The following is a 26,213-nucleotide window of genomic DNA, read 5'->3' on the forward strand; positions in this document are numbered from 1 at the left end:
TTGAACTGGGAAGTGTCGTACCAGATTCTCGAAATCACAGGAAAATGATCCTATAAGCTCGGAACAATGGAAGAAGCTCAATTACTGAATAATTGGAACGTAACTCAACTCAAACGATATTACTGCTAAGGTACAATCCCACTTCAAATTCTTTCTTATTTTTGACTAACACTTGCAGATTATCGAGGAAAAGCGGTACGAAACCTTTAGGTCTAAAAGCACGCGTTGCACTCTTTTTCCCTTGAACCGTTTTTTTTCCCAAATGGGTTTTTCGAAAGGTTTTTAACGAGGCAATAGTAGATCGTGTTACCTTAGAATTGAAGGCCGATCACGAATCGGTGCTAGAGACTGTGTTCACAGTATCCGAGATCTCTCTACAATCAACCTCGAATACTGGGGGGGGGGGGGATTATTCTCGGATATTGTTCTAGCAAGGAATTTATTTCGAAATAAAGGGGTCTCAATAGGTAGGATTTATTGTAAGGGCCAAACGGTCAAAATAAACCTTGCCCACATAGATTGCTCGAGCCCTAACATAAAACATGTACGCATATATGATTATTTTCGACAAGAATAAAGAGAAGGACTTTCCTTGCAACTATTTAATGTCTTGGAAAAATTTCCACTTTACAACCCCATACTTTCGATCTATTATGGAAATAAGCCCAAGGGCCGATTGCAACCGGAGTTTGGATAATCACTCCAACACTCGGGGACTACCGTCCAAAAAATAAACTCAAACAGATCGAACTATTGAACATCGAGGGCATAAGACCTCTTAGGCAACCCTCGAATGTTAAAGGCCACGACCATACCCACTCGGGGACTGTTATCTTAGGCAAGCCTGGATAAACCGAGAAACGAGCTCACTGGTGATGTTTTATACTTCAATACCACACAAGAGTGGGGGTGATTTGTGTGGTACCCAATTTCTGCTTAACTAAACTATAGAAGGACCTGGTTCTTCTATGTGTTCCAACTACTACTATATGCGGAATAAGAAGTAAAGAAAATAAAGAACATAGAGATTTTTACGTGGAAAACACCTGGCTCAAAAGGTGAAAAAAACCACGACCTACTACTCAGTAGGATTTTTCCAAACTTCCACTAAAATCACTAAGCCAAAACAGCATTTAGAAAACTCTTTGTAAACCTAAGGATTAAATCTAATCCTGTTGTGGCACACAGCCTCAACTGTTGCGACAACTTCAAGTTAACTCTAACTTGAACACTCTAGGTACCTAATACAATTGCTTCTATAAAATCTGAAAGGTACAATGTAAAATCACCTACTACAATTGAACTAGAATAAAAGATAGACACTTGGAACTGGTTCTTCTATCTGGTTCAAGTAGCTTCAGGATTGCACGCTTGAATCACATATAAATTGCTTGCAAAATCGCCTTGCTCTTTTGCTCTCAATTTAAGTTTAACTTCTGCTTATGTGCATTACCTGTAAAAGAGAACAACACTGATATTTAATGGGTTAGTAATTAGAGATTAACTAGGATACAGATTCTACTCTTCTATCGTAGAAGAGTTCTAGTTGATCTCATACTCTAACACTATCCTCTTCTTAAACTGTGTTCTCTTCATGTAAGGAGTCTTTCTCTCCTTATCCAGTATGCAACCTTTTCGATCAGATCAGGAGATATTACTTCTGATAAGTTAGATTTATCTCCTTCACGTGCATCTCACATGTTTGGGTCGATCATGACTGTGTTTCACAAGATGGACCTGGTCCATGTCTGAGTTCTTTTGTCAGTCTTCAAAACTTCACCTGTTCTTGGGCCAACAAATTCCCCCTTTTTGATGATGACAAACTCTGTGCTTTTTACTTACTTGGATCCTGTAAGAACTCAGCTTAACCACCAATACAAAGTTTTAGAAAATTCCTTATCATCAAGGACCAGGTTAATTAGGTTATAAATATCACTTATTTAGAATATGTAAAGCACAATCTCTTCCCCCTTTTGGCATCATCGAAAAGTTGCATACAAAGTGTGAGTCCCAGATTTTAATAAGCACTCATGGCCACTGGGGCAACTGCAAGAGCAATCATGGATTAGTCATCAGTAATCAAGCAAACATATTTAAACTACCAAGGAAAGATTAACATTAATCAAGAGCAAAGATAGTAGATATCATTGATAGAAGATATGTTGCTACCACAATCCACAACCAGAAAACAAAAATATTCAAAACATGAGCAAAAAAAAGAAAAAACCCTAATCTGGGTCACTGAAGGTACTAGACAGGTTCAGGAGATAAAGGCTAAAATTCCTAAGGCTTGGGGGAGCTAGAGGGTTGGTTTTGGGCTTGGAGAAGATTCAGCATATTGTGAAGAATTCCATCATTCTTCTCCTTTTCCTTAGCAAGCTCAGTCCTGAGGGCATCCCTCTCAGATTCCACCTCTGCCACACGAGCCTTTAGCGCTATCTCAGCATCCTTGGCTTCACTTTCCTGAACAAGAGCCCTGACTTTACTGTTGATAGGAGTCTTCTTGGATGAACCAGGTTCATTTGGGATGGCATCGACTAAGTAGTCACAAGCAAGCAGAGTGTTAATGCCAAAGTAGTCCTTGCTTGAGGCCATTTCCCATTTCTTCAGAGGCACATTGCACCTATCCAGAACTGTAGTCAGAATAAAGCCATATGGGGTAGCATGAGCCTTGGTGCCATTTATGACCATGTCCAGTAGTGCCTTTCAAATATCTCAGTATCCCCTACTAGATTGAAATTACTACCTTTAGGGTACCAAAGACACAGATCAGTAGTGTCTTTCAAATATCTCAGTATCCTTTTGATAGCAGTCAAGTGAGATTCCTTTGGATTAGCCTTAAAACGAGCACAAAGCCCTACACTGAAAACTATGTCAAGTCTGCTGGCAGTAAGATACACAAGTGAACCAATCATACCCCTATACAACTTCTGATCAACAGATGAACCAGGTTCATCTATGTCTAATTTAGTGGCAGTTGCAATGGGGGTGTCTATTTCCTTTGATTCACCCATTTTAAACTTTTTGATCAACTCTTTTGCATATTTCTGCTGATGGATCATGGTTCCATTTGGGTTTTGTTTGATCTGTAAGCCTAAGAAAAAGTTAAGCTCACCCATCATACTCATTTCAAACTCACTCCCCATTAATTTGGGAAAATCTTTACTTAGTTTGTCAGTGGTTGCCCCAAAAATTATATCATCAACATATATTTGTAGCACAAGAAGATCCTTACCTTTTTCCCTCAGGAATAGAGTACTGTCAATCTTACCTCTTTTGTAGCCATGTTCAAGCAGGAATTTGGACAATCGTTCATACCATGCTCTAGGAGCCTGCTTGAGTCCATAGAGAGCCTTGTCTAATTTGTACACATGTTCAGGACATTCCTTGCTCTCAAATCCTGGAGGTTGTTTAACAAACACTTCTTCTTTTAGATAGCCATTCAGGAAGGCACTTTTGACATCCATATGATGAAGAGTGAATTCCATGTGTGCTGCAAAGGCTATGGGGAGTCTTATTGCCTCCAGTCTTGCAACTGGAGCAAAGGTCTCATCATAGTCTATTCCCTCCTCTTGGCTATAACCCTGGACCACCAGTCTTGCCTTGTTCCTGGTAACTGTTCCATCTTCATCAAGCTTGTTTCTGAAGACCCATTTAGTGACAATTACTGATTTGTCCTTGGGTCTTGGAACTAGGTGCCAAGCTTGACTTCTCTCAACTGATTGAGTTCATCTTGCATTGCATTTACCCAATCTGCATCCTGCAAAGCCTCAATAACATTTTTAAGTTCAATAAGAGATAGGAAAGCATCAAAAGCACACAGATTCTTTAATTGTGATCTAGTTTTAACTCCAGAGGTTGGATCAGTGATTATGTTCTCAATGGGATGAGAACTTTGATACTTGTGAGGTTTTACAACCAACTGATTTCTGCTTGATGTTTCTCCCATGTTCTGTTGCTGAGGAACGGGATCATGAACAGGTTCCTTTAGAGGATTGGTTTCAGTTCCTCTTTGTTCAGTTCCCCCTGTCAGGTTGCCCTGGATGGAAGAACCTGTTCCATCACATGTTCCTTCTTTTGGTGTAACTTTAGCTTGAGCTGAGACTTCACTCAAATCTTTTACCAGCCCAATAGCTTCATCTTCATGTTCCTGTCTCTCAGAAAGAATGTTAGTTTCATCAAAAACTACATGCACACTTTCTTCTACACACAAAGTTCTTTTATTTAACACTTTATAAGCCTTGCTATGTGAAGAATATCCCAAGAATACTCCCTTATCACTTCTGGGATCAAACTTACCTAGGGAGTCCTTTCCATTATTGTGCACAAAGCACTTGCATCCAAATGCCCTAAGATGGGATATATTTGGTTTTCTCCCTTTAAGTAACTCATAGGGAGTCTTCTCTACAAGAGGTCTAGTCATGCATCTATTAATGATATAACATGCAGTATTTACAGCCTCTGCCCAGAAGCTACGGGGCAGTTTACTAGAAAGAAGCATAGTCCTAGCCATATCTTCAAGAGTCCTATTCTTTCTTTCAACTACTCCATTTTGTTGAGGAGTCCTAGGAACAGAAAAATTATGATCTATACCATGCTCATCACAAAATTCAGCAAACTTAGCATTTTCAAATTCAGTTCCATGATCAGACCTGATTGATTCAAGTTGATTACCTAGTTGTTTTTGAGTTTTTCTAACAAAGGCAGTAAACATGTCAAATGCTTCATCCTTAGATGTTAAAAACAGTACCCTGGTAAACCTAGAATAATCATCAACAAGTACCATCACATATTTCTTACCACCTCTGCTCAATGTTCTCATTGGACCACAGAGATCCATATGAACCAGTTCCATCGTCCTGGTTGGGCTTACCATTTTCTTACTTTTAAAGGATGATCTTACCTGCTTCCCCCTTGCACAGGCCTCACAAACTTTGTCTTCCTTGAACTTGATGTTAGGTAACCCTATCACCAGGTCCTTGGAGACTAATTTGTTGAATTGATTCAGACTTGCATGACCAAGTCTTTTGTGCAACAGGAGGGGATCATTGTCCAACACACTCAAGCAAGTGAGTTCATTTTTAGAAAGAGTGGACAAATCTACAATGTAAATATTGTTAACTCGTTTTCCCTGCAAAACAATCTTGTCAGTGGTAAGATTAATCACAAAGTATTTGGTAGAGGTAAATGCTACAAGGTTACCTCTGTCACATAGTTGTGATACACTTATTAGGCTATATTTCAAGCCATCTATCAAGTAGACATTCTCAATGGAATGTGAGTTTGTCTTACCTACCTTTCCGACCCCAATAATCTCACCTTTCTTCCCATTTCCAAAGGAGACATTACCTCCTTTTAAGTCCTCAAGTGAAAGGAACTAGTTCTTGCTTCCAGTCATATGTTTTGAGCAGCCACTATCCATGTACCATATTTGGCTACTTCCCTTCACTTGGGCCTGCAAAAAGAAATCAGGGGTTAGTCTTAGGAACCCAAACTAGTTTGGGTCCCTTTGTATAGGCAAAGGGGTAAATCAAATTCCTTTTGGCCCACCCAGGCAGCCTATTTTTCTCTTGAACAAAGGTTTTGTTCTTTTGACTGGCCTTTTCTTTTGCATTACATTCATTTTTGTAACGACCAGTCTTGCCACAGTGTGTGCATATTTTATTTTTAGGGAGAGTGATGTACTTGCTTTTAAGGTCCCACTTAGGTGCTTGGGTCCCATAGCCAAGTCCTCTCTTGTTGCTACTGTGGTGTTCTTGTAGCCAGGATAGTGCATCAGAAGCCTTATTCCTTTTGCAAGTTCTGTCTAGTTCATGCTTTACCTTCCCTAGATCTTCCTTTAAGATTCTTATCTGCTCATCCTTTTTGTACACCTCATCCTTCATCTTTCCTAGATTTTCTTCCAAGGTGAGATGTGTGTGATCAGCTTTCTTCTTACCTGTTTCTAATTTTAGTTTTAAATTTTCAGACCTAAGTTCTAAGACACTGGTGTCAAGTTCAAGAACCTGGTTCTTCAACTCAGCATTTTTACTGTCACTCTCATTAGCCCTAGATTCTAGGTTTTTGCACTTGGCTTTTAAGATCACACACTCCCTAGATAGTTGTTCCTTCTCATAGTTAATTATCTCAGACTCATCGATGAAGTCTAGCAATAGTTCAGATAACCTTTCTTTAGACAGAAGTTTAATCTTGTCTTTGAGATGAGTCACACTTACCTCTTGTTCATCACCTGATTCTTCGATGGCCATAATTGCTTGTTCATCTCCAGCTTCATCTTCTGAATCTTCATCTGATGTCTCTTCCCAAGCGGCAACCATAGCCTTGGTTGATCCTTTGTTCCTTCTGGGTTGAACCTGTTCCTTCTTCTGTTCCTTCGTTCAGCCCTTTCCTTCTTCCATTCAATTTCCCACTGGGGGCAGTTCTTGATCATGTGATCAGTCTTGCCACATTTGTAGCAACCCTCGTGGGTCTCTTTCTCAGGAGCTCTTGGTTTGTTGAAGGTTGTACCTCTTGAAGAAGCTTTTCCTCTCATCAGGTACTTTTTGAAATCCCTTGTGATCATGGCCACTTCATCATCCTCTAGATCTTCACCTTCAGCTATTCTGAGAGCCAGACTCCTTTCCTTCTTGGGTGCATCCATTTTCATGGTTTGCCTTCTCAGTTCATAGGCAGTGAGATTTCCAATCAGTTCATCCAACTTGAGAGTAGCAATGTTCTTTGATTCCTGAATAGCAGTGATTTTGCTTTCCCAAGTTAGTGGTAAGACCTTTGTCAAGATTTTCTCAACCTTGTCTTCTTCAAGGATAATTCTCCCAAGAGATTTAAGTTCATTTGTTAGTGTTGTGAACCTTGTGTATATCTCCTGGATAGTTTCTCCTTCCTTCATGGTGAAATTCTCATATTGAGAATATAGCAGTGTTCCTCTTGATCTCTTTACTTGAGGAGTTCCTTCATGAGCCACTTGTAAAGTGTCCCGTATCTCCTTAGCAGTGGTGCAGCTTTGAATCCTGCTGTACTCGTCTGGACCTAGTCCACACACAAGCCATTTCTTGGCCTTGGCATTCTTTTCCCATTTCTTCAAATCTTCAGCAGTGCAGTCAACTCTTGTCTTTGGCACGTCCACTCCTTCAGCATTCTTCTTTGTAGTAGCCAGGGGACCATCAGTGACTATGTCCCAGAGTTCATAGTCTTCTCCTATGATGTGATCTCTCATCCTGTTCTTCCACCAAGAATAGTACTGACCATTAAAGAGTGGGGGCCTAGCAGTGGATTGCCCTTCCCAGTTTCCAGGTGGTGCACTCATCTTGATCTTTTCCTAAGGTGTTAGCCTCTTCAAGGATAACCTGCTCTGATACCAATTGATGTTTTATACTTCAATACCACACAAGAGGGGGATGATTTGTATGGTACCCAATTTTCGCTTAACTGAACTATAGAAGGACCTAGTTCTTCTATGTGTTCCAACTACTACTATTTGCGGAATAAGAAGTAAAGAAAATAAAGAACACGGAGATTTTTACGTGGAAAACACCTGGCTCAAAAGGTGAAAAAACTACGACCTACTACTCAGTAGGATTTTTCCAAACTTCCACTAAAATCACTGAGCCAAAACAGCATTTACAAAACTCTTTGTAAACCTAAGGATTAACTCTAATCCCGTTGTGGCACACAGCCTCAACTGTTGCGACAACTTCAAGTTAACTCTAACTTGAACACTCTAGGTACCTAATACAATTGCTTCTATAAAAGCTGAAAGGTACAATGTAAATTCACCTACTACAATTGAACTAGAATAAAAGATAGACACTTGGAACTGGTTCTTCTATCTGGTTCAAGTAGCTTCAGGATTGCACGCTTGAATCACACATAAATTGCTTGCAAAATCGCCTTGCTCTTTTGCTCTCAATTTAAGTTTAACTTCTGCTTATGTGCATTACCTATAAAAGAGAACAACACTAATATTTAATGGGTTATTAATTAGAGATTAACTAGGATACAGATTCTACACTTCTATCGTAGAAGAGTTCTAGTTGATCTCATACTCTAACACTATCTTCTTCATGTAAGGAGTCTTTCTCTCCTTATCCAGTATGCAGCCTTTTCGATCAGATCAGGAGATATTACTTCTGATAAGTTAGATTTATCTCCTTCACGTGCATCTCACATGTTTGGGTCGATCATGACTGTGTTTCACAAGATGGACCTGGTCCATGTCTGAGTTCTTTTGTCAGTCTTCAAAACTTCACCTGTTCTTGGGCCAAAAACTGGGCTATACCCGAATTAAAAGGCTACGGCCCATTTAACACGGTTCGGAGACGTCCGAAATCCGTAACAAATACAGGCCTTCGAAAAAGAAAAAATCTTTCACAACCAGTTCTAAAGGCTACCCTCAGCAAAATCTTAAACTTAAAATATTTCGGGAAACAACTTCGGTAACACCGAACCCCAATAACGCCTTAACCTAGAAAGGAAATAAAAGTAAGGTTTTGTTCGAACCCTCGAACACAACCTCAATAATTTATTCTAAGGCATTACAACCTTTGTGAACACGAACGATAAAACAAAAGAAAAAATTTTGAAAGCCGAAAAGGGTAGAAATCCTTATATATATATATATAAACGGCCATTTTACAAAGGCCAGATCGGCCTAGATATAAAATTTACAAAGGCCTAAGGCCTACTTTCACTTCGAGTTCGAGAAATCATTCTCACTCGACTAGAAAGCCTAAGAGCTACTTTATTTCGAGTTCGAGCAGGTCCTCACTCGACCATTAAGCTTAAGGGCTACATAAATTCAAGTTCAAATAATCATTTGGGTTCATCGATTGGAAACGGCGAAGGTAAGGCTTATTATCGGTCTTCACCATCCCGAACCTTGAATCCTTGAACGCAACTTCAAAATCTTATGCTAAGGCGTTTCAACCCTTACAAGAGATAACAAAAAAAGGGCAACAGATTCAAGAGCCATGAAGGAAAAAAGTTCCATATATTCATCATAATTTTTTTACAAGGGCCATATGTCTCGATTAAGATTTCTTTACAAGGGCCGATGGCCTCAAGATAAAAGTGGAAAATTACAATACAAAAACACAAAGCTTAAGCAGCACAATCCTTATCAGTAGAAGTATCTTCGCCCTCAGAATCTTCTCCACCGCCAGATTCACTCAAGTTCTCGGAGTCTTCCTCGGGAAAAGTCAGCTTCCGAGCCTTTGTCTCTTCTGCCCTAGCAACCTCGATTTCAGTGAATATATGAGGCTTTGATCACGGGCCCCCTCAAGGGCCTCCATTCGAGCCTGCCACTATGCATGATCCACCATGCTCTTGGCCTGCTCTAGGGTGGCTTCAGAATCGACCTTGTATTGGGTCGCACTAGCCTGAGCCTTAATATTGGCCACGACCGCCTCAGATCTGGCCACTACGAGCTCTTTGACCAAATTGGCTAAGTTGGACTCAAGCTCTTCGACTTTCTTTGCCTGAGCCGAGGCATTCTCTCTTGTGGACTGAAGCTGAGACTCGGCTGAATCCAACTCTTCTTGAACGACCTCCTTTTGTGCAGCCAAAATGTCCATACACCCCTTGAACTCTTTAGCCTCAGCTCGTCTTTATCTATTTGCCTTTGTAGGTCCTTGATCTGTTGAGCCTCTGTCGAACCTGCAGAATCGGGTCGTTAGTTGTTATCTCCAACTCATCCTCACTATCATGAAGGACTCGGAATACCTACTCGGCCATCTCGGCGTGCTCATCTCGAGCCGCCACCAAGTCTACCTGAAGCTTCTCACTGAGAAGCTTGTAAGTATCGCATTTCTCAGCCTTACGCTCCTCCCGAATTCGAAAGAAGGCCTCGTGATGTAACACCAAAGCCTACAAGTAAGGAAGAAAGTGTTAGTATTATCTACAACTCAAAGTTTAAAAAGAAGATGATGGAATGGCCCTCAAACTTACCCGATTTAGAGCATGCTGGCCTCGTTGAACAAGCAAGCAACTTCTACTTCATCTATCTTGGCTCAGTCCTCCTCAGTGATCAAGCATCGGAGATAGCTAGCCAGCCTTACGGGGGCAGAAAGAACCTGAGCATCCTCCGGGGCCGAGATGATAAGTGACCGCTTACGTCCAGGATCGATACTGGGAGCCGGCAATTGATTGGTCAGTTTGAAGCTCGAGGAAGCCTCACTCGAGCTCTTCTCGGTACATCAAAGTCACCCAGACCAGTGACGTCTTCCACTTCGGCAAAATAACCGTAGAAAGGGTCTTCTGCTTCATGGACCATTTCACTGTGGCAAGTCTCCATCGCCTGAGCGTCCTTGATCGTTGAACCAGAGAACGAAGGCAATGAGGGGGAATCTCCAATCTCTATTGCCCCAAGTAAATCTTTTGGGGCTCCGCCTTCATCATGGGAAACGTCGAGCATGGTTTCTACACCAGCCTCGACCACCTCCTCGGTAACTTTCTCACCTAGAGGCGAAGCTTCTTCGGCTGTTTTTGACTCAGGGACTTCGTTAAGATAAGGCAAAGCAGTTTCAGCTCCCGCCGACCTAGTAGTTCTTTGAATTTCGATACCGGTTCGCACACGGGTCACCACCCTGGAGTCTTTTTCTTCTTCGTCCTCTTCAGCCTCATCCCTCAGCTGTTTGACTGACTCCATAGTTAGGCGGATGACGTCCCGCTTGGGTTTACGGGGCCTCCTCGTCGGTTTTTTCTTGTCCGGGCGCAGAGAGCTCGGAGCTCCCTTTGTTTTCTTCTCTTTGCCCTGCTTCGAGGCAGATGATGAAAGAAGTGCCTCTTCTTCAGTAGATGGGGGCCTCATTGTTATATCCTTCCCTAGGCCTACAAAAAGAAAAAGATGAATAAGTCCAATACAAAGTCCGAATGGAGACCAATCTAAGAAAAGAAGACTACCATGGTTACGGGCCTCTCATTGACCCCTTGATAACTCCATCCAAGCACGCTCGGAGTAGGACTTTTGAGATACTAAGTCCTCGACCCATTGCCTCAGGTTGGGGATCACTTCCGGCACGAAGGCCACAGCTACAACACAAAGAACTTAAATAAGGAAAGAAGATGAGAAGTAAAACGGCAAAGATAGATGTTCAAGGCAAAGTAATACTTATAATTCATGTTCCATTTTTCAGGAAATGGCATGTCCTCGGCAGGGATCAGGTCTGAGGTCTTTATTCGGACAAATTCGCCCATCCAACCTCGATCTCAGGTCTCATCTATGATCGAGAATGGGGGTTTGGTGGCTCGGCGATAAAGCTTGATCAGGCCTCCGCAATAAAGTCGGGGGATGTAGAGACGCATAGGGTGATCGATGGTAAAAGGATGACCCTCGATCTTGCCTATAAAAAATCAAAGGAGGATCACGATCCTCCAAAATGATGGATGGATTTGGCCAAGAGTGACATCGTACCTCTTGCAAGAGGCAACAATGATGGGGTCTAAGGAACCTATCGTGAAGGGGTAAGTATATACGCTTAGATACCCCTCCACATGAGTGGTGATAGATTCCTCGGGGGTAGGACTACTACATCTTTGCCTACCCAGTTGCACTCCTCTTTCACCTTCTGGAGGAGATCGTCGGTAATTGTACATATGTATCTCGACATCAGTTCACATCGACCCGGTGTTGAGGGTGTATTCTCCACCTTAAAATCGGTAGCAGTGGCGCACCTTGTCGGAAGGAAGTCCTCTAGGGGAGGATATGTCGCGGCTACGACGCCGGCAGGCTCTGATAAAGAAACGATTTCCTTGTGTGGGACAGTTTTTGAGGTCTTAGCCATTTTTGTAAATGGGGAAGAACAAAACGGAGGAGGAACGCTTGGATATTTTGTGAAGAAACAAAAAAAGAAACCCAGGAAGCTGAAAACACAAAGATTTGGAGATAGCAAAGAACTGTGAAGATTAGGATGAAGGAAATTGAAAGTAAAGTTTGAAGGAATGAAGAAGGTGGCTATTTATTGGTTTCGCAACGACGGTTCAATACTGGTAGTGGCCGACCGTCGACTGACGTGCATTAATTCGTTTCTTGTCATTACACTCCAAAAACGAGGGGACGATCTGTATACATCAGAATCGGACTTCCCTAATTTTGTATGGCTAATCGAAACCGGGGTGGCAGACCAAGGCTCGGCCCTGCATTGCATCGAACCATGGCATGGAGATGGATTTCTAAGCTCATGAGTCGATGATCGATCAAGATCGAGACCAATCGTGATCGAGACCGAAGCGAGATAGAGACCGAGCGAGATCGGAGGAAGCCTGCTAAATCGAATAACAGAAGGCCGAGATATCCGTGATCGGGCAAGGATCGTGGCGGAAATCTCGGTACGTATCGAATCAAGACCGTCATTTAACCAATCATGAGATTTCCTTCTGTATTTAGAATTATACCATAAGTTGAATTCCTCTACTATATAAAGGGGGTTCTAATCATTTTGTAATGATCAAATTCAGGCATAACAAAGCAATACATTACGTTTTCTCTCTTAAGCTTTGTTGTTCAGTTCATACTTTTTATTGGCCTACTCTGGTGGCCCGAGGGTGATCTAGCTCGAAGGCCATAACCGCTCGTTATATTGGTTTGCTTTATTTTACAGTTAATTTCGAACATTAATTCTCATATTTCTCAATTTGTGCCGCATTTATAAATTTAATTGTTATTCAATTTTAAGGGTAAACATATATCTTTTCAAAAACTGTAATTATATATAAATAATTAATATATATTTTCACCTTATTTTTATCACTAATTATAACAAACAAACAAAAAGCAGCTAAGTGTAAACACCGAATGTTAAATATTTTTCAAAAGCAGAGTACAATTGGGGCGGCAGAGGCATGTGAATAAGTTGAGAAAAAGAAGTCAACCATGTGATGGTTCCATTTTCAGCAGTGTCTACGGTCCAGATTTGATAATGGAAACCACCTATCACATTGTCACAAGTCGCCGGGACGCCTAGGATCTAGCATGAGAGGCCTGTGAGGAAAATGGGCATAACCTCGCGTTTTGCCCGCCGGGAAATCGGATCTATTCAACGTGTAAAATATATTATCAGTCTTATGGTTCAAGCAAAATTAATCTCGATCCTAAATTACTCTTCACTCCACCCCTCCTTTTCCATCTTAATCACCATTAATACTTTGTAATCAGGTGTCAGTATATACTACTGGGAGATTTAGTTTTATATTCCTTTACAAGACACTTGTCACTTAAAAAAAACTTATTTATTTTTACTGCTCACCCTTAATAGTCCAAAAAGGCATATGTCATTACTTATTTATTAAAGGAATAAAAAAGAGTAACTTAGTAATAAAAAATTGATAATTGTGGTGATGGGTCAACTTGTGCATACTTGAATTAATTCCAACGAGTACCTACTATTTTCTATCCTTCACAAGTATTAGGTAATTTTATCCACCAAATTTTAAATAGATATGATAAGAAATTACCTAATTTTTTGCCTCTATTAAATTTAAACCTGAGATCTTATGATTCTCAACTCACTTATAATTAATTTATTTTGTTTCGGGTATGTCAAAACCTTATACGTAAATAAGAAAGACGGGAGTGAGTAATATCCAAATAAGTTTTGTTAATATTGGGTCTATATTGTATTATTGTTAATATCCAAACCTTATACGTAAATAAGAAAGACGGCAATATGTGCATGCATTTTTACTGTTTGTCGTTCATCGTAATAGTGTGGTGCGTTACTCTATGCGTATTGACATAAAAATTTGAATTCATAGACATAGTTTTTTTAATCCACTTCTAGAAAAGGTTGTTGAGGAAAAGTAGTTCCAACTAATGCTTTTGTTTCATGGGCATAACAGCCTTTCGTGCATGAAAATTACTGTATGTATAAATATATGCTTACATACTAGATCGTCGTATTAGATGTTAGACTTTTCAAACACTGTTAGTATTTAATTATTCCACTAGCTAGTTATTAATGCCTCTACTTTTTTATTATGGAAGTCAAGCTTGCTTCCGGAGTTCGCTATAGCTAGGGTTATAGGATCCAGAGCTTTGGAGTAATTAAACAAATAATGATTCCCCATCTAATAAATTCTGAGCACAAGCAGAGAACAATCCCTCCCTTAAAATAAGGAATATTTTATCAAACAATCTTCAACTTTTAAATGATATATGACCCCTTTGCCTCTCTTAGCTTTCACTCTTGTACGAGACATCGATCACATACTTCAACTTGACTCAGAGAGAATGGCATCAATCAACTCCATCTTAGTACTCAAACTCACTGCCATTTTCTGTCTCATTATTTTCCCACTTCTCCTCTCTTCAATTAACGCTGATCAAAACTCTAATTTTCTATATGATGATGACACCGAAGATCAAGACGAAGAATGGATTCTTGATACACCATTTTCTTATAGTAATTTAAGAGGCAAGTCGTACGTGGCCAAAATCAAGAAAGGTACGAGTTGTGACACGAAAAAATACAATATTTGCAATGGTGTGCCAGCAAATAATGGGACGAGCATGCTTTATTGCTGCAAAAATCATTGCAGAAATGTGCTTGGAGATATGAACAACTGCGGTGTATGTGGGAAGAAATGTAAATTTGGACAACGTTGTTGTGGTGGGGTTTGTACCGATGTGGTATATAATCGTATGCATTGTGGCAAATGTAACAATGCTTGTTTGCCTGGAGTTCCATGTGATTATGGATATTGTGGCTATGCTTAGAGAAATATATTCAAAGTTATTATACCTGAGAATATACAAGGTAGCTAGTTAGTGGAGCTTTATATTTATTATTCTCACTTTGTGATTCTATGGGATATTGATTACATTGGAAAAAATAAGTTTAGCAGGTCCAGTTCATAGTACTATATTACTATTATTACTGAATTTCTTTTCATTCCCTTTTTCCTGCTTTTGCATATAGGAGGAAGAGGAGGACAAGTTTTTGTACGTAATATTACACATTTCAAGCTCCATTTCATACACGAGAAACACTATTGACTATGTTGTCATTAATAAAAGTATGTGATTTGTTCTTGGTATTCTGTTGACGATTTGTATCAATTAATTAGTAGCAACATTTTGTGCAACATTAATGTAATCTTTGACGGTAAGCACGGCAAGCTAATTTGCCATTAACGCTGAAATACCAGAGTTTAGTCCAGAAGTGAATCCAGAATCTAAAGTTGGTGGTTTTAATGAGTTTGGTCTTATTATATATACATACGTATATATATTTAATTTTATACATAGTTCAAGCAGAAAATAATAAGTTTAGTTAAACCAATAGAAGCGGCCTAATATTCCCTTCTGATTAGGTCTTCTTGTTACTACACCATTTAATAAAACCTTGTTAGATCTACGGCTGCATTGCTAGAATAAAACAACTAGGCTAAACTTGTGTCGGTGGAGAAGGCAAATGCAGGCTTAAGAACCATAAATTTCAAATGAAACCAGGTCAAATACTTTGAGGACTGGTAGGTTTCGATTATGTGATAGCAATTTTACAACAAAGGAAAAGGTCAAATACATAATAAAAGTATACACAGGTAAAATCGGGGGAAAAAGTTTTCCTCGATTCCCCAATAAGGAAACAAGAGAGAAGCACGGTCTGGCGTGACTATAAGCAAGGTCAAAGGACCCCTCGTATCGGAACCCGGGAGAAGTGAACGATGTACCTGCGATCGGACACGGTAAAATAACGGACCCAGACCAAGTAAAGTTTTTAGACCACAAAAAACGCGGGAATGATTATGCATGACAAGTAGGGAACCGTAATGTTCGCCCTCAACCGGATATTACGGTGCGAAACCTGTTCGATATCGACTACGGATCGACATTTACCGAAAAAAGAAGATTTTTACCTCATTTAGCCTTGTACTAGGATTAAAATTCCCTTACTATATAAAAGGGAAAGTTTCTTTTATTCTCACACATGGTTGACACGCAAATCAAAGCAATAAAGTTCAATTTAGTCTTTTAGCTATTATTAAAAGTATACTTAGTTATTCTCTTTTCTTATTTGCATCCGAGCTTATATAGAGGGTCCGATCGAGGTTGAGTTTCACTGTTCATCCAAAGATTAGGCTTGATCATTGCATTACAGTTGGTTCGATCTTTCATTTTATCTTTAACTTAATTGCTTGTTGTTCTTAAATCATTCGTATTGAATTGAATTACATATCTTTTAAACCGCGTACAAATTTAATTGTTACCCATTTTTGGGGGTAAACAACGCCAAACTTTATTTTAACACCTAAACAAATTCTTATACCTTTTAGACACTTATATACCCATAAAAATGTGTATTTTCAACAATGCGCTTGTGATGAAGGACACTCTAGATTGACAAGTTAATAAGGTTTTTGCTACCAAAAGTCCAAATTTTTATCGTCCTAACTTAAGATAATACTTAGAAGACTTGAAACTTGAAAGAGAGATCCTAGTTTGGTGTGTAAGTACTACGGCATTCACGGTCATAGGACCGCAGATTGCCGAGAGTTAAGAGAAGAAGTTACTCGATTGTTCCAACAATGGGCACCTTCGAGAATTCCTAAGTGAGCGAGCAAAAACCCACTTCAGAAATAGGGACGCCAACAAACAGGCCGAACAAGAGGAGCCTCAACACGTAATCAACATGATCATTTGGGGAGTTGATGTCCCCCAAGGGCCAATGATAAAGCACACTAAAGTTTTTATCACAAGAGAAAAACGCAACCCGGGATTACATCTCGAAAGGAGCCATATCTTTCAGCAATGAGGACGCCAAGGGCATCGTACAGCCTTACAACGATGCGTTGGTAATATCCGTACTTATCAATAAATCTCGAGTAAAACGTGTGTTGATTGATCTAGGTAGCTCGGCCAACATCATCAGATCAAGGGCCGTAGAACAATTGGGGTTGCAAGACCAAATCGTACCGGCAGTCCGGGTATTGAAAGGATTCAACATGGCGTGCAAAACCACGAAGGCTGAGATAACTTTACCAGTAATCACTACCGGGACCACCCAAGAAATAAAGTTCTACGTGATCGAAGGGGATATGAGGTACAACGCTTTGTTCGGAAGGCCGTGGGTTCACAATGAGAGCGGTGCCTTCGACTTTACACCAGGCGCTAAAATTTCCCATTCCGGGAGGAGTCAAAACAGTCTACGAAGAACAGTCGGCCGTAAAGGAAATAGTCGATATCGATGAAGTGATTCTGGTGCCCGCGGTTTCGACATCAATAAGCAGGGAACCGACCAAAGAACAAAAAACTAAATATCAATCAATGATACCAGCCTCAGCCGAGCCGGAAGAACAGAAGGAGCACGGAGCGGATGATGATGATAATTACAGCTTCCCAAGATCTTTCTTAGCACCCGATGACACTGATGCCACCAAATCAATGATCGAGGAAATAGAGCAAGTAATATTAGTCGAGCACCTACCAGATCGAAAGGTATACCTGGGCACGGGGTTAACCCCCAAGCTCAGGAAAAAACTTATTGATTTTCTTAAAGCTAACGCCGATTGTTTTACCTGGTCCCATCTAGATGGCACGGATCCTACCAGATGTAACCACTCACAAATTGAGATTGGATCCGAAGTTCCATCTAGTTAAGCAGAAGAGAAGGCCACAGTCCGAGATCAAACACGTATTCATCAAGGACGAGGTATCTAAACTTCTGAAAACATGTTCCATCCGGAAAGTTAAATACCCAGATTGATTAGCTAATGTAATAGTCGTGCCTAAAAAAGAAAATAAACTTAGAATGTGTGTAGATTATAAGGATCTAAACAAGGTGTGTCCAAAGGATTCTTTCCCTTTGCCTAACATCGATTGAATGATCAACGCAACGGCCGGACACGAGATATTCAGTTTTCTCGACACCTATTCTGGGTACAACCAAATTCGGATGGACACGGACGATCAAGAAAAAACTTCTTTCATAACCAAATTCGGCACCTACTGCTATAACGTAATGTTATTCGGATTAAAGAACGCCGGTGCCACATACCAACGCCTAGTCAACCGGATAATTGAAGAACAAAATTGTTACACCCCATATCTTTGTACGAAAGAGTATTCGTAAGTCAATTGATGTAAGCTCGGAAATGAGATCATCTTTGAGAATACATAAAGTAAGTTAATCATGTTACCTTGGAGATTACAAATCTTTAAGATCATGAATAACAAGTACCAAGACGGTTGAAAGGCTAAGAAGCTAAACACATAGAAGAAAATAAGTTTCGTCGAATGTCGACAAGTTGGGAATGTTATAACGTGTACTTTTGTGATGATACTAGGGTGCTTAACAAGATAAGGAGGTTGTGTTATGAGTTATTTTAGTAGTATGATAGTCGTGTGTTGTATTTTAAGTAAAACAAGTTGTGGAACAAAAGCTGGCAAAGGTCATCACAAGTTACATTCATAAATGTGCTGAAAATTAGGTCAAATGTATATGATATTTTCTCCCAATTTACATCGAATTATGGGGTGATCTACCTACCAAATTTAATATCTATGAGTCTAGCTTCTAATGCATTATACCGTTCATCGATACGACATTGGAGCAGAGAGATATTCGCGTTTTCGTGAGACTGCGCCAAGCAACTCTCTATAGGACCCACAATGGTGGCTGAGATATATTGATATATATATAAGACGCCTCAACCCCGTTTTAACTCATTCTTTTTCAGTATTGTCAGACCTTAGACGCCTAAAAATACTCTCTCAAGGTTCTCTCATGTTCCAAGACCCAAACAAAGGGCAAACAACATAAATCAAGTGTCGGGAATCCCGTCGCGCTAGTAAGTTTCTTGTTCTTCTTGTTGTTGCTGATTTTTGGGTGGTTCCAGCTCGTGTGGGAGGTTCTTTTAAGTGGTTTAAGTTCTGTAAAATAATATCCCAAGGTTTTCATATAAACCCTAGTTTATTTCAAGTCTTGCCAATGGATTACACCATATTCCAACATCAAAAGTTAGTTCTAGCGAAGAACAACACCTCTTTGAGGTTGTGTTGTCATTGAGGATAGTTGTGGGATGTGTTTGGCTGAAATTTCAAGTTGTTTCTACTGGCTAAGGTGAGTATAGCAGACTACTAATTTTTCTTAAGCTTTCTTGTATGTTGGTTAAGTTGTTAGGATGATAAACTACAAGATAATACTTGGATTAGCTTAAGTCATTTCTATGGTGTTGTATTGCCACTGAGTGCTGTTATAAGCTAAATATAACTTGGATTTCAACTTGAAGCTACTATAGGAGGTATTTGTATTGTGTTCTTGCATGTGCTTAAGGTTACCTTGATGTTGATTAAATTAAATGGATGGACTAGACATGCACTAGTGAATAATGTTGCTAACTGAAGATCGTTGGAGTTGTGGATTGTTTCCTTTGTTATAAATATATGTTATAAGTGTAATCATTGAAGAATGACTTCATTATCATGTTAATGATGCTTTTAAGTTAATGTAAGAAGTCTACAAGGGGTAATAATGGGGTTGAAGGGTGCTGAAGGGATTCAATCCGAGCTTGCCGCTCGTCGTGATATGTTGATAACTTGTTAATGAAATATTTTGTACCCTATTTTTGATGTTGCTCTGGTTTTTGTTGTTGGTATATGGTATTGGAGGAGGCCCTTGTTACAAGGGAGATGCTGCCCAAATTTACATAAAACGAGCTACTAGCTTAAGTTACAGACTTTGCCTTTACTCAACACTGATTTTGAATCTCCTTATGCTATGGTAGACTGAGTCGAGTTGTTTGAAGAGTTGCTTGGAAGCTATTAAGGACTCAACGAGGTTAAGGTATGCTAAGGCTAAACCTTTATTCGTTTTGGAATGATTCCGTGACTACATGAGTTTGATAACGAGGCATAAAGAGAAGTTCGTATTCATGAACTTATGTACATTATCCTAGTCTCATAAGTTACAGTATTCTCCCTTATCGAGACTTTATATTCAATTAAGTATTGTCTTCTTCCAGTCAAGAGAGCAGAGGGTATATATATATATACACACACAGTATTATATTGGGCAGGACCCCTATTGGGCAACGTCAGATCAGATGGTAAGTTATATACTGAGCCTACTGTGGTTGAGCGCCTATGAGCGAGCCCAAAATGGCCAAAATACAGAGCCTAGTATGGCCGAGCGCCTATGAACGAGCCTACTACGGCAGAGCAGTTACACATACATTGCCTTATAAGGCCGGACTACTATTTTACTTACTATATTGAGAGAGTTGAGTCAGTATTAGCAGGTAAGTATATCTTCAGATTATCTTTGAATCCCAGTTACTTTCAGTTATTATATTATCAGTCAATTTCAACTTTCAGCTATTTTGTTGCCTTACATACTCGGTACATTATTTTCTATTGAAGTCCCTTTTGTCGGGGATGCTGCATTTCATGCTTGCAGGTCCCGATTAATAGTTGGACAGGTTAGATGGGTAGGTCATGGCCCTGTCCCGACCATGGTACTGTTCAATTATCTTTAGAGGCTTGTAGACGAGTCCTGTACATTTTGGATACGGAAAAGGGCCTAAAATGCCCCTTTACTATATGATATAGGACAGACTAGCCCTCCGTTAAAAGTTGGTCTCTATTCTGCCCTTGCCGTCAACAAATGGGCTCGTATATGCCCTCCGTCACTAACGGAAGACTCATAAAGCCACCTGGAATATATGTGAGGGCAAGTTAGACCTAGTTCGAATTGTACAGTGGCATATATGAGTCAGTTATAATAGTCATTTCTCAAACACTTCACAACTCCATGTCAGTTTACTTAGATACCTATTTGACAACACCAAACTAATTATCACAGCAAATAAACTAAGTCATAGACACAAACATTCAAATGAACGGCAATGACTTCATTAAATCCTAGTAGCTTAAAGGGGTCGAATCATAACAAAAGACAACAAAAGACAATGTCGAAATGTTCTAGTAGCTCAAAGGGGTCAAATCGGAGGTGTCATTACGGACATACTGCCAATTATTTCATGGCACGAACACCTTCAATTGCTGGGAGAAGCTAGGTTTTTCAAGTGCCCGAAGCATGAGGTAAGTAAATTTTTTGATGGGTTCTTTTAATTATTCTGATTTGCTTGTAAATTTGTTTTATTTATTTTTGGTTTGTAGGATGAAAAATATTCCTATTGGGAGTGGCAAGATGAAGAGCTTCCTCCTAGAGTTTCAAATCTCATATGTAGTTTAAAGAAGAAAAAGGAAGCTCTAATCTGTAAAAGAAATGCTCTCCAAAGGAAAATTTGATCTTGAGAATGTTATGATGCTCGTCGATCATGGAGGAATAGAAGCCTTGGAATTGGAAATAAATGTTCTAATGAAGAAAGTGACCGATTTAGAGTACTCAGTTGTGCTTGATGCTAAATTTCGGAAGAAGATGTGGATGAGTTTGAATGTTTGTGTCTGTGACTGAGTTTATTTGCTATGATAATTAGTTTGGTGTTGTCAAATAGGTGTCTAAGTAAACTGATATGGAGTTATGAAGTGTTTGAGAAATGACTATTATAACTTACTCATATATGCCCATGTACAATTCAAATTAGGTCTAACTTGCCCTCACATATATTCCACGTGGCTTTATGAGTCTCCCGTTAGTGATGGAGGGCATATACGAGCCCATTTGTTGACGGCAAGGGCAGAATAGAGACCAACTTTTAACGGAGGGCTAGCCTGTCCTATTTCATATAGTAAAAAGGCATTTTAGGCCCTTTTCCGTTTTGGATATCACTAGATGTTCATGGTTGCTTCGTCGGCCTGCATAGTTATATATATCAGCTTTTGGGTATGTTTACCCCACAGATGAGAGAGGCGTTATTTTCAGACGATTCAGAATATGGCTTCATCGGCCTAAGTTGAGGGTTACCCCTCCAGAGTTCACAGTTATAGAGTGGTACGCTCGGGCCGAGTATGGCACCGGGTGCTGGCCATGCCTCTTCAGGTTTGGGGCATGATAAACTTGGTATCAGAGCAGTTCTATCCTAGGGAATCTACAAGTCGTGTCTAGTAGAGCCTTGTTTATAGATGTTTTGTGCACCACACTATATAAACAGGAAGCTACAAGGCATTTAGGAATATGTTACCCTTCTTTCAAATCTACATCGTGCTATATCTGAGTCATAAGAGTTCGAGCCAAGACTTATGCTTGCTAATTATAGAGATGCTTGTAATTTGAAAAATTACAGCTAGCCAGGGGGCTAATACAGCAGTAGGTAAGGGCATTAGAAGAGAGAGAATTCTTGACGACGTGGTCTTGTTTGAGGCCCTATTAGATCGTACATACCAGATGGTGCACTCTAGAATAGTACAGTTGGATATGAATACTAGAACGTTCAAAAATATCAGAAGACATGTAGTGGCATCCTAGAAGGGATAAATATTTACTTTAATATGACTCCCGCCCCTAGTAAAAAGAGAATAGTAGGTGACCCGAAGAGCCAATGAGATGAAGCAAGAGGAGATAAAAGTGAAAGAATGTTTTGTTGAAGTTTTTAGAATAAGGTAATAAACAGAGATATTAGCAGGAGAATAAGAAGAAAGTAAATGAAGCATTACGAGTAAGATGCGATAAAAGGGTGGTAATAGTAAATCATAATATGACAGGAGGACATAGTATGTATTCAAGTGAAGGAAAAGACAATAGGTGACAGGCCTTGAGACAATAAGAGAGTATAAGCCGGTGGCTCCCACGTGATTACCAACAAGCTAAGTTAAATCCCAGGAGTAATAAAAAGTAGTATAGGCCAGTAAATAAGATAAAATCGAACACGATTTAGGGACTGAAGGATTTGATAATAGTCATCATCGTGAGAATTTCAGAGATCGCGTTTCGGCAATGATAGAATGGACAACGGAATAATAACCTTTAAAGGTCATTCAGGAAGACGCTTCCCTTAAGCAAGCATTGTGAGCAGAGTTAAGCTTAAGGAACTAAGTGTGCCATTTGCACTAGGTGTCACCCTCGCACGTAAGAAATTAAGTTAGCCCTGGTAGAGAAGGGTTACCGCAAGGCGAGTAAGAGTCAGTGAAGACGTGAAAAGATGCCAAAGATGAAGAGGTAAAACATATATAGGTAAATCTTCACAGCATTAAATGCTAGTACTCCCCTAAAGGGGAGAAGACGGTGTGATATGGTATTAAGTCGGAGTTATGTAGTTCAAGTAACTATAGCGAAAGGAATGAGATTGCATTTATTCAGATCCTACAGATATGTTACGACTGCATAACATTATTTAAGCACGATGTCGGGGAGAGGCAGTAAGGGTTCACGATCAGAATGTTATAGATAAATAAGTGTGAATGAAAACTTGATACATTAAGAGCCAATGCGAAAGGTAAGTTAATACAAAAGACATAACCCAAGAGAGGTTACTCAGAATATAGATATGAGCATGGACTAACGAGTAGTTAGTAGTTAATTCAGGAAGAGCCTAGTTATGGCTAGACAAGAGGTCTCAGATAAATCAGCAGATCATGCAAGATAAACGTAGTGAAACCTAGCACAAGAAATTTAGTCTCACAAATATGATATCGTAATCCTTGAGAAATATTAAGATAAAAGTTTAGGTAGTTAAAGGTATCGTATAAGTATTACGAAAATAAAGAGAGTGCCAATGGGGAGATAGTCAAAATTTTAGTTCAGAAGTAACCCTACGAGCACAAGGGCATAGAGGTAAGAAACTAAGGATAATCATAGGTGAGTAAGTACATCAAAAATTTTGTCGGGTATACGATGTAAAAAGCTCCCAGCTTTACATGAGTCAGAGGGTCTTCCCTAAGTGCTACAACGAAAGACTAGCTGAGGAGATAAGAAAGAAGGCTTCAACATAAGCATAGTGACCGAAAGAAGAAATGATCCTGTAACAACATCCTCACTACAACATCGTATGCACTCTATAACAAAGTGGCACATGCCATGACTAAGGAACGGGAAGTAAAATCAAAAGTAATATTCTAGATCATATAAGTTGCACAAATTCCAATAGGTGTGGGCACTAAGATATGCCAAGTTTCATGCAACAAGTGGCAGAACGGCCAGGAAAAGTAATTGCTTACTTTTAAAGAAAGCTGAGAAGGCGCGAAAGAAATTATTCGATCAATGACCCAGAGTTAGTTACATTATGAACGCACTTAAGATTTCAGAGTGTTATCCATGCAGCATATATGTTGACAATGATACAGCTATAAGAGACTCTAGTATAAGTTAAAAGAAAGAATTGAGTCCACGTCACAAGCAAAAGCTTGAATTGCTAGAAAGTTATATCATGGATGTTCCATAGCGTTCATGAGAGGTTGATCACGCCCAACTCTAGTCCTAAAAAGGATAAGCGGTCGCTGCAAATATAATCCGGTCTAAAAGTCCAGAGTCGAATCCCACAAAGAACTAAGTCATAGCTATATCTGTTTAATATCACTAAGAAGACAAGTTTGAACAATTTTCTAAATTATAAAGATTGAGATTTATATTTCTAACTAATTAACTAGCAAATATTACAAAGCGGTAAAATTATCAACTAACGAGACAAAGGGTTGGAGACTAAATTAAGGAGGTCTAGAGTTATGATTTCCCCAATTGTCGGAATCCTTCTAGCTATGTTCCCTACAATTTTGCCAAAGTATTCTCTACTGATCGTGAGCACTTTAGGTGCCGTAATTCTCTCTCGAGCAACTACAACAATTTACTGGACATATTCTCTTGAACTACGCTAGTTGGCTTTATCTAACCACTCATTATGACCACGTCAAGGCTTTGTTATTTCTAAACCTGCCTTTAAACCCGCTGTATTGATTTCTCATATACGTTAGAAGTGACGTTGTTCAACAATCACCTAAATATGTATCCTTTCTCAAGCAACACACAATAAATAGGCACAGTCAATCGATGTCCATTCAATCAACTGAAATGAACATGTAGCTAAACAAATAGATAAATTCAAAGGCTAAATTATATTAAAACCTAACAAGAATTCATCCTACAAAAGGTTCTATCAAAACTCTAGATAACAAATTAGCTATTTATAATAGTATGTAAAACTACAATACTAAAAGTCATAACCAATAATAAAAATAGGAAGAAGGAAGTGAAAAACTCGTAGAAGAATTCTCCGCCTTGTTCCTAGTGTGTTCTTGCCTCCTTAGGTCGAATTTCCGGTCTCCTTGGCCTCCTTAGGTCTAAATTATGTCAAAAGTATGTCCAACCCCTTAAAATACCATTTTTCCATGTATATATACCAAGTAGAGTCGCGGACAAATAATTATACCTTCTCCTACGCGAAAAAGAACAATTTTTCAGGTCTGGATGCTCGCGGTCGCGGTCCGGGCGCGGTATTTTCACAGTGCACTGCCTCAGTCCGCGTCCAGGTCCGCGATCGCGGTTTCGACCGCATTTGTCACCCTGTTCCTTTTGGAATTTGGAAAAACGTAAAACATGAAGTTGTAACCCTTTCAGTTAGATTTCCAACTATATATTATATAGCCCAAATGGAGTTCAGAGCAAAAAGTTATATCCATTTTACTAGACAGTGCGCAATATGCCTACTAGAATCTTCGTTCGTTCTTAACTATCAAATTTGACCCCTGAGCACGATCCCGGCTTAATTCCTTGGGCTTTTACTCTGACTTCAAAGCTCCAAATCACTTGAATTCATTTCATAACATCTATATAGCTCGGAATCACTCCTACAAGGTATAAAACGCACAGTTAGTGCAAAACACTAGCGATTAAAGCTCAAACTCAACTAAAGTGCAGTAAATTAGAGTGTAACAATCGACTAAAATACGTAATTATAGCCTATCATCAAGACCCCACACTTAAACCATTCCTCATCCTCGAGCAATCAAACTACACTTTATATAGGCACGACCCTTTTAAGCAATTCTCCTAACTAATCACACCAAGAATATTTAAAATAGACTAAGCAGAGAAGCGTAACATCTTCACCTCAAGATTTGACTCTCAAGTACCACGCATTATTCACAACTCACCCACTTACTCTAACATAGGGGTCACTGACATTACCTCTCCTTCATGAATCAAGTGCCCTCACACAACAAAAAAGAGTAGTTCCACACAATATATTTTAAGAACACTTAGGAACTCAAGATAGAAAGAATTCACTCACTCTCAGAAATAACATTCATATGCCACAAAAGATACACCATAGGCTTGCCCGTAGTGTACTACTCTACTAATTGAGCTCATTCAGTCTAGGATCAAGTAGGA

The 26,213-nt window shown here is 39.6% G+C and overlaps 1 protein-coding gene across 1 annotated transcript; it reads left to right on the top strand.

The window, feature by feature from the left end:
- LOC109230503 (protein GRIM REAPER) lies at window positions 14,129-15,030 on the top strand. The gene has a single exon (XM_019395994.1). It carries the CDS (start codon window positions 14,147-14,149, stop codon window positions 14,705-14,707), a length of 561 nt encoding a protein of 186 aa, XP_019251539.1. The 5' UTR covers window positions 14,129-14,146; the 3' UTR covers window positions 14,708-15,030.

Source organism: Nicotiana attenuata, chromosome 7, assembly GCF_001879085.1.
Source record: "Nicotiana attenuata strain UT chromosome 7, NIATTr2, whole genome shotgun sequence".
NCBI classification, from domain to species: Eukaryota; Viridiplantae; Streptophyta; class Magnoliopsida; order Solanales; family Solanaceae; genus Nicotiana; species Nicotiana attenuata.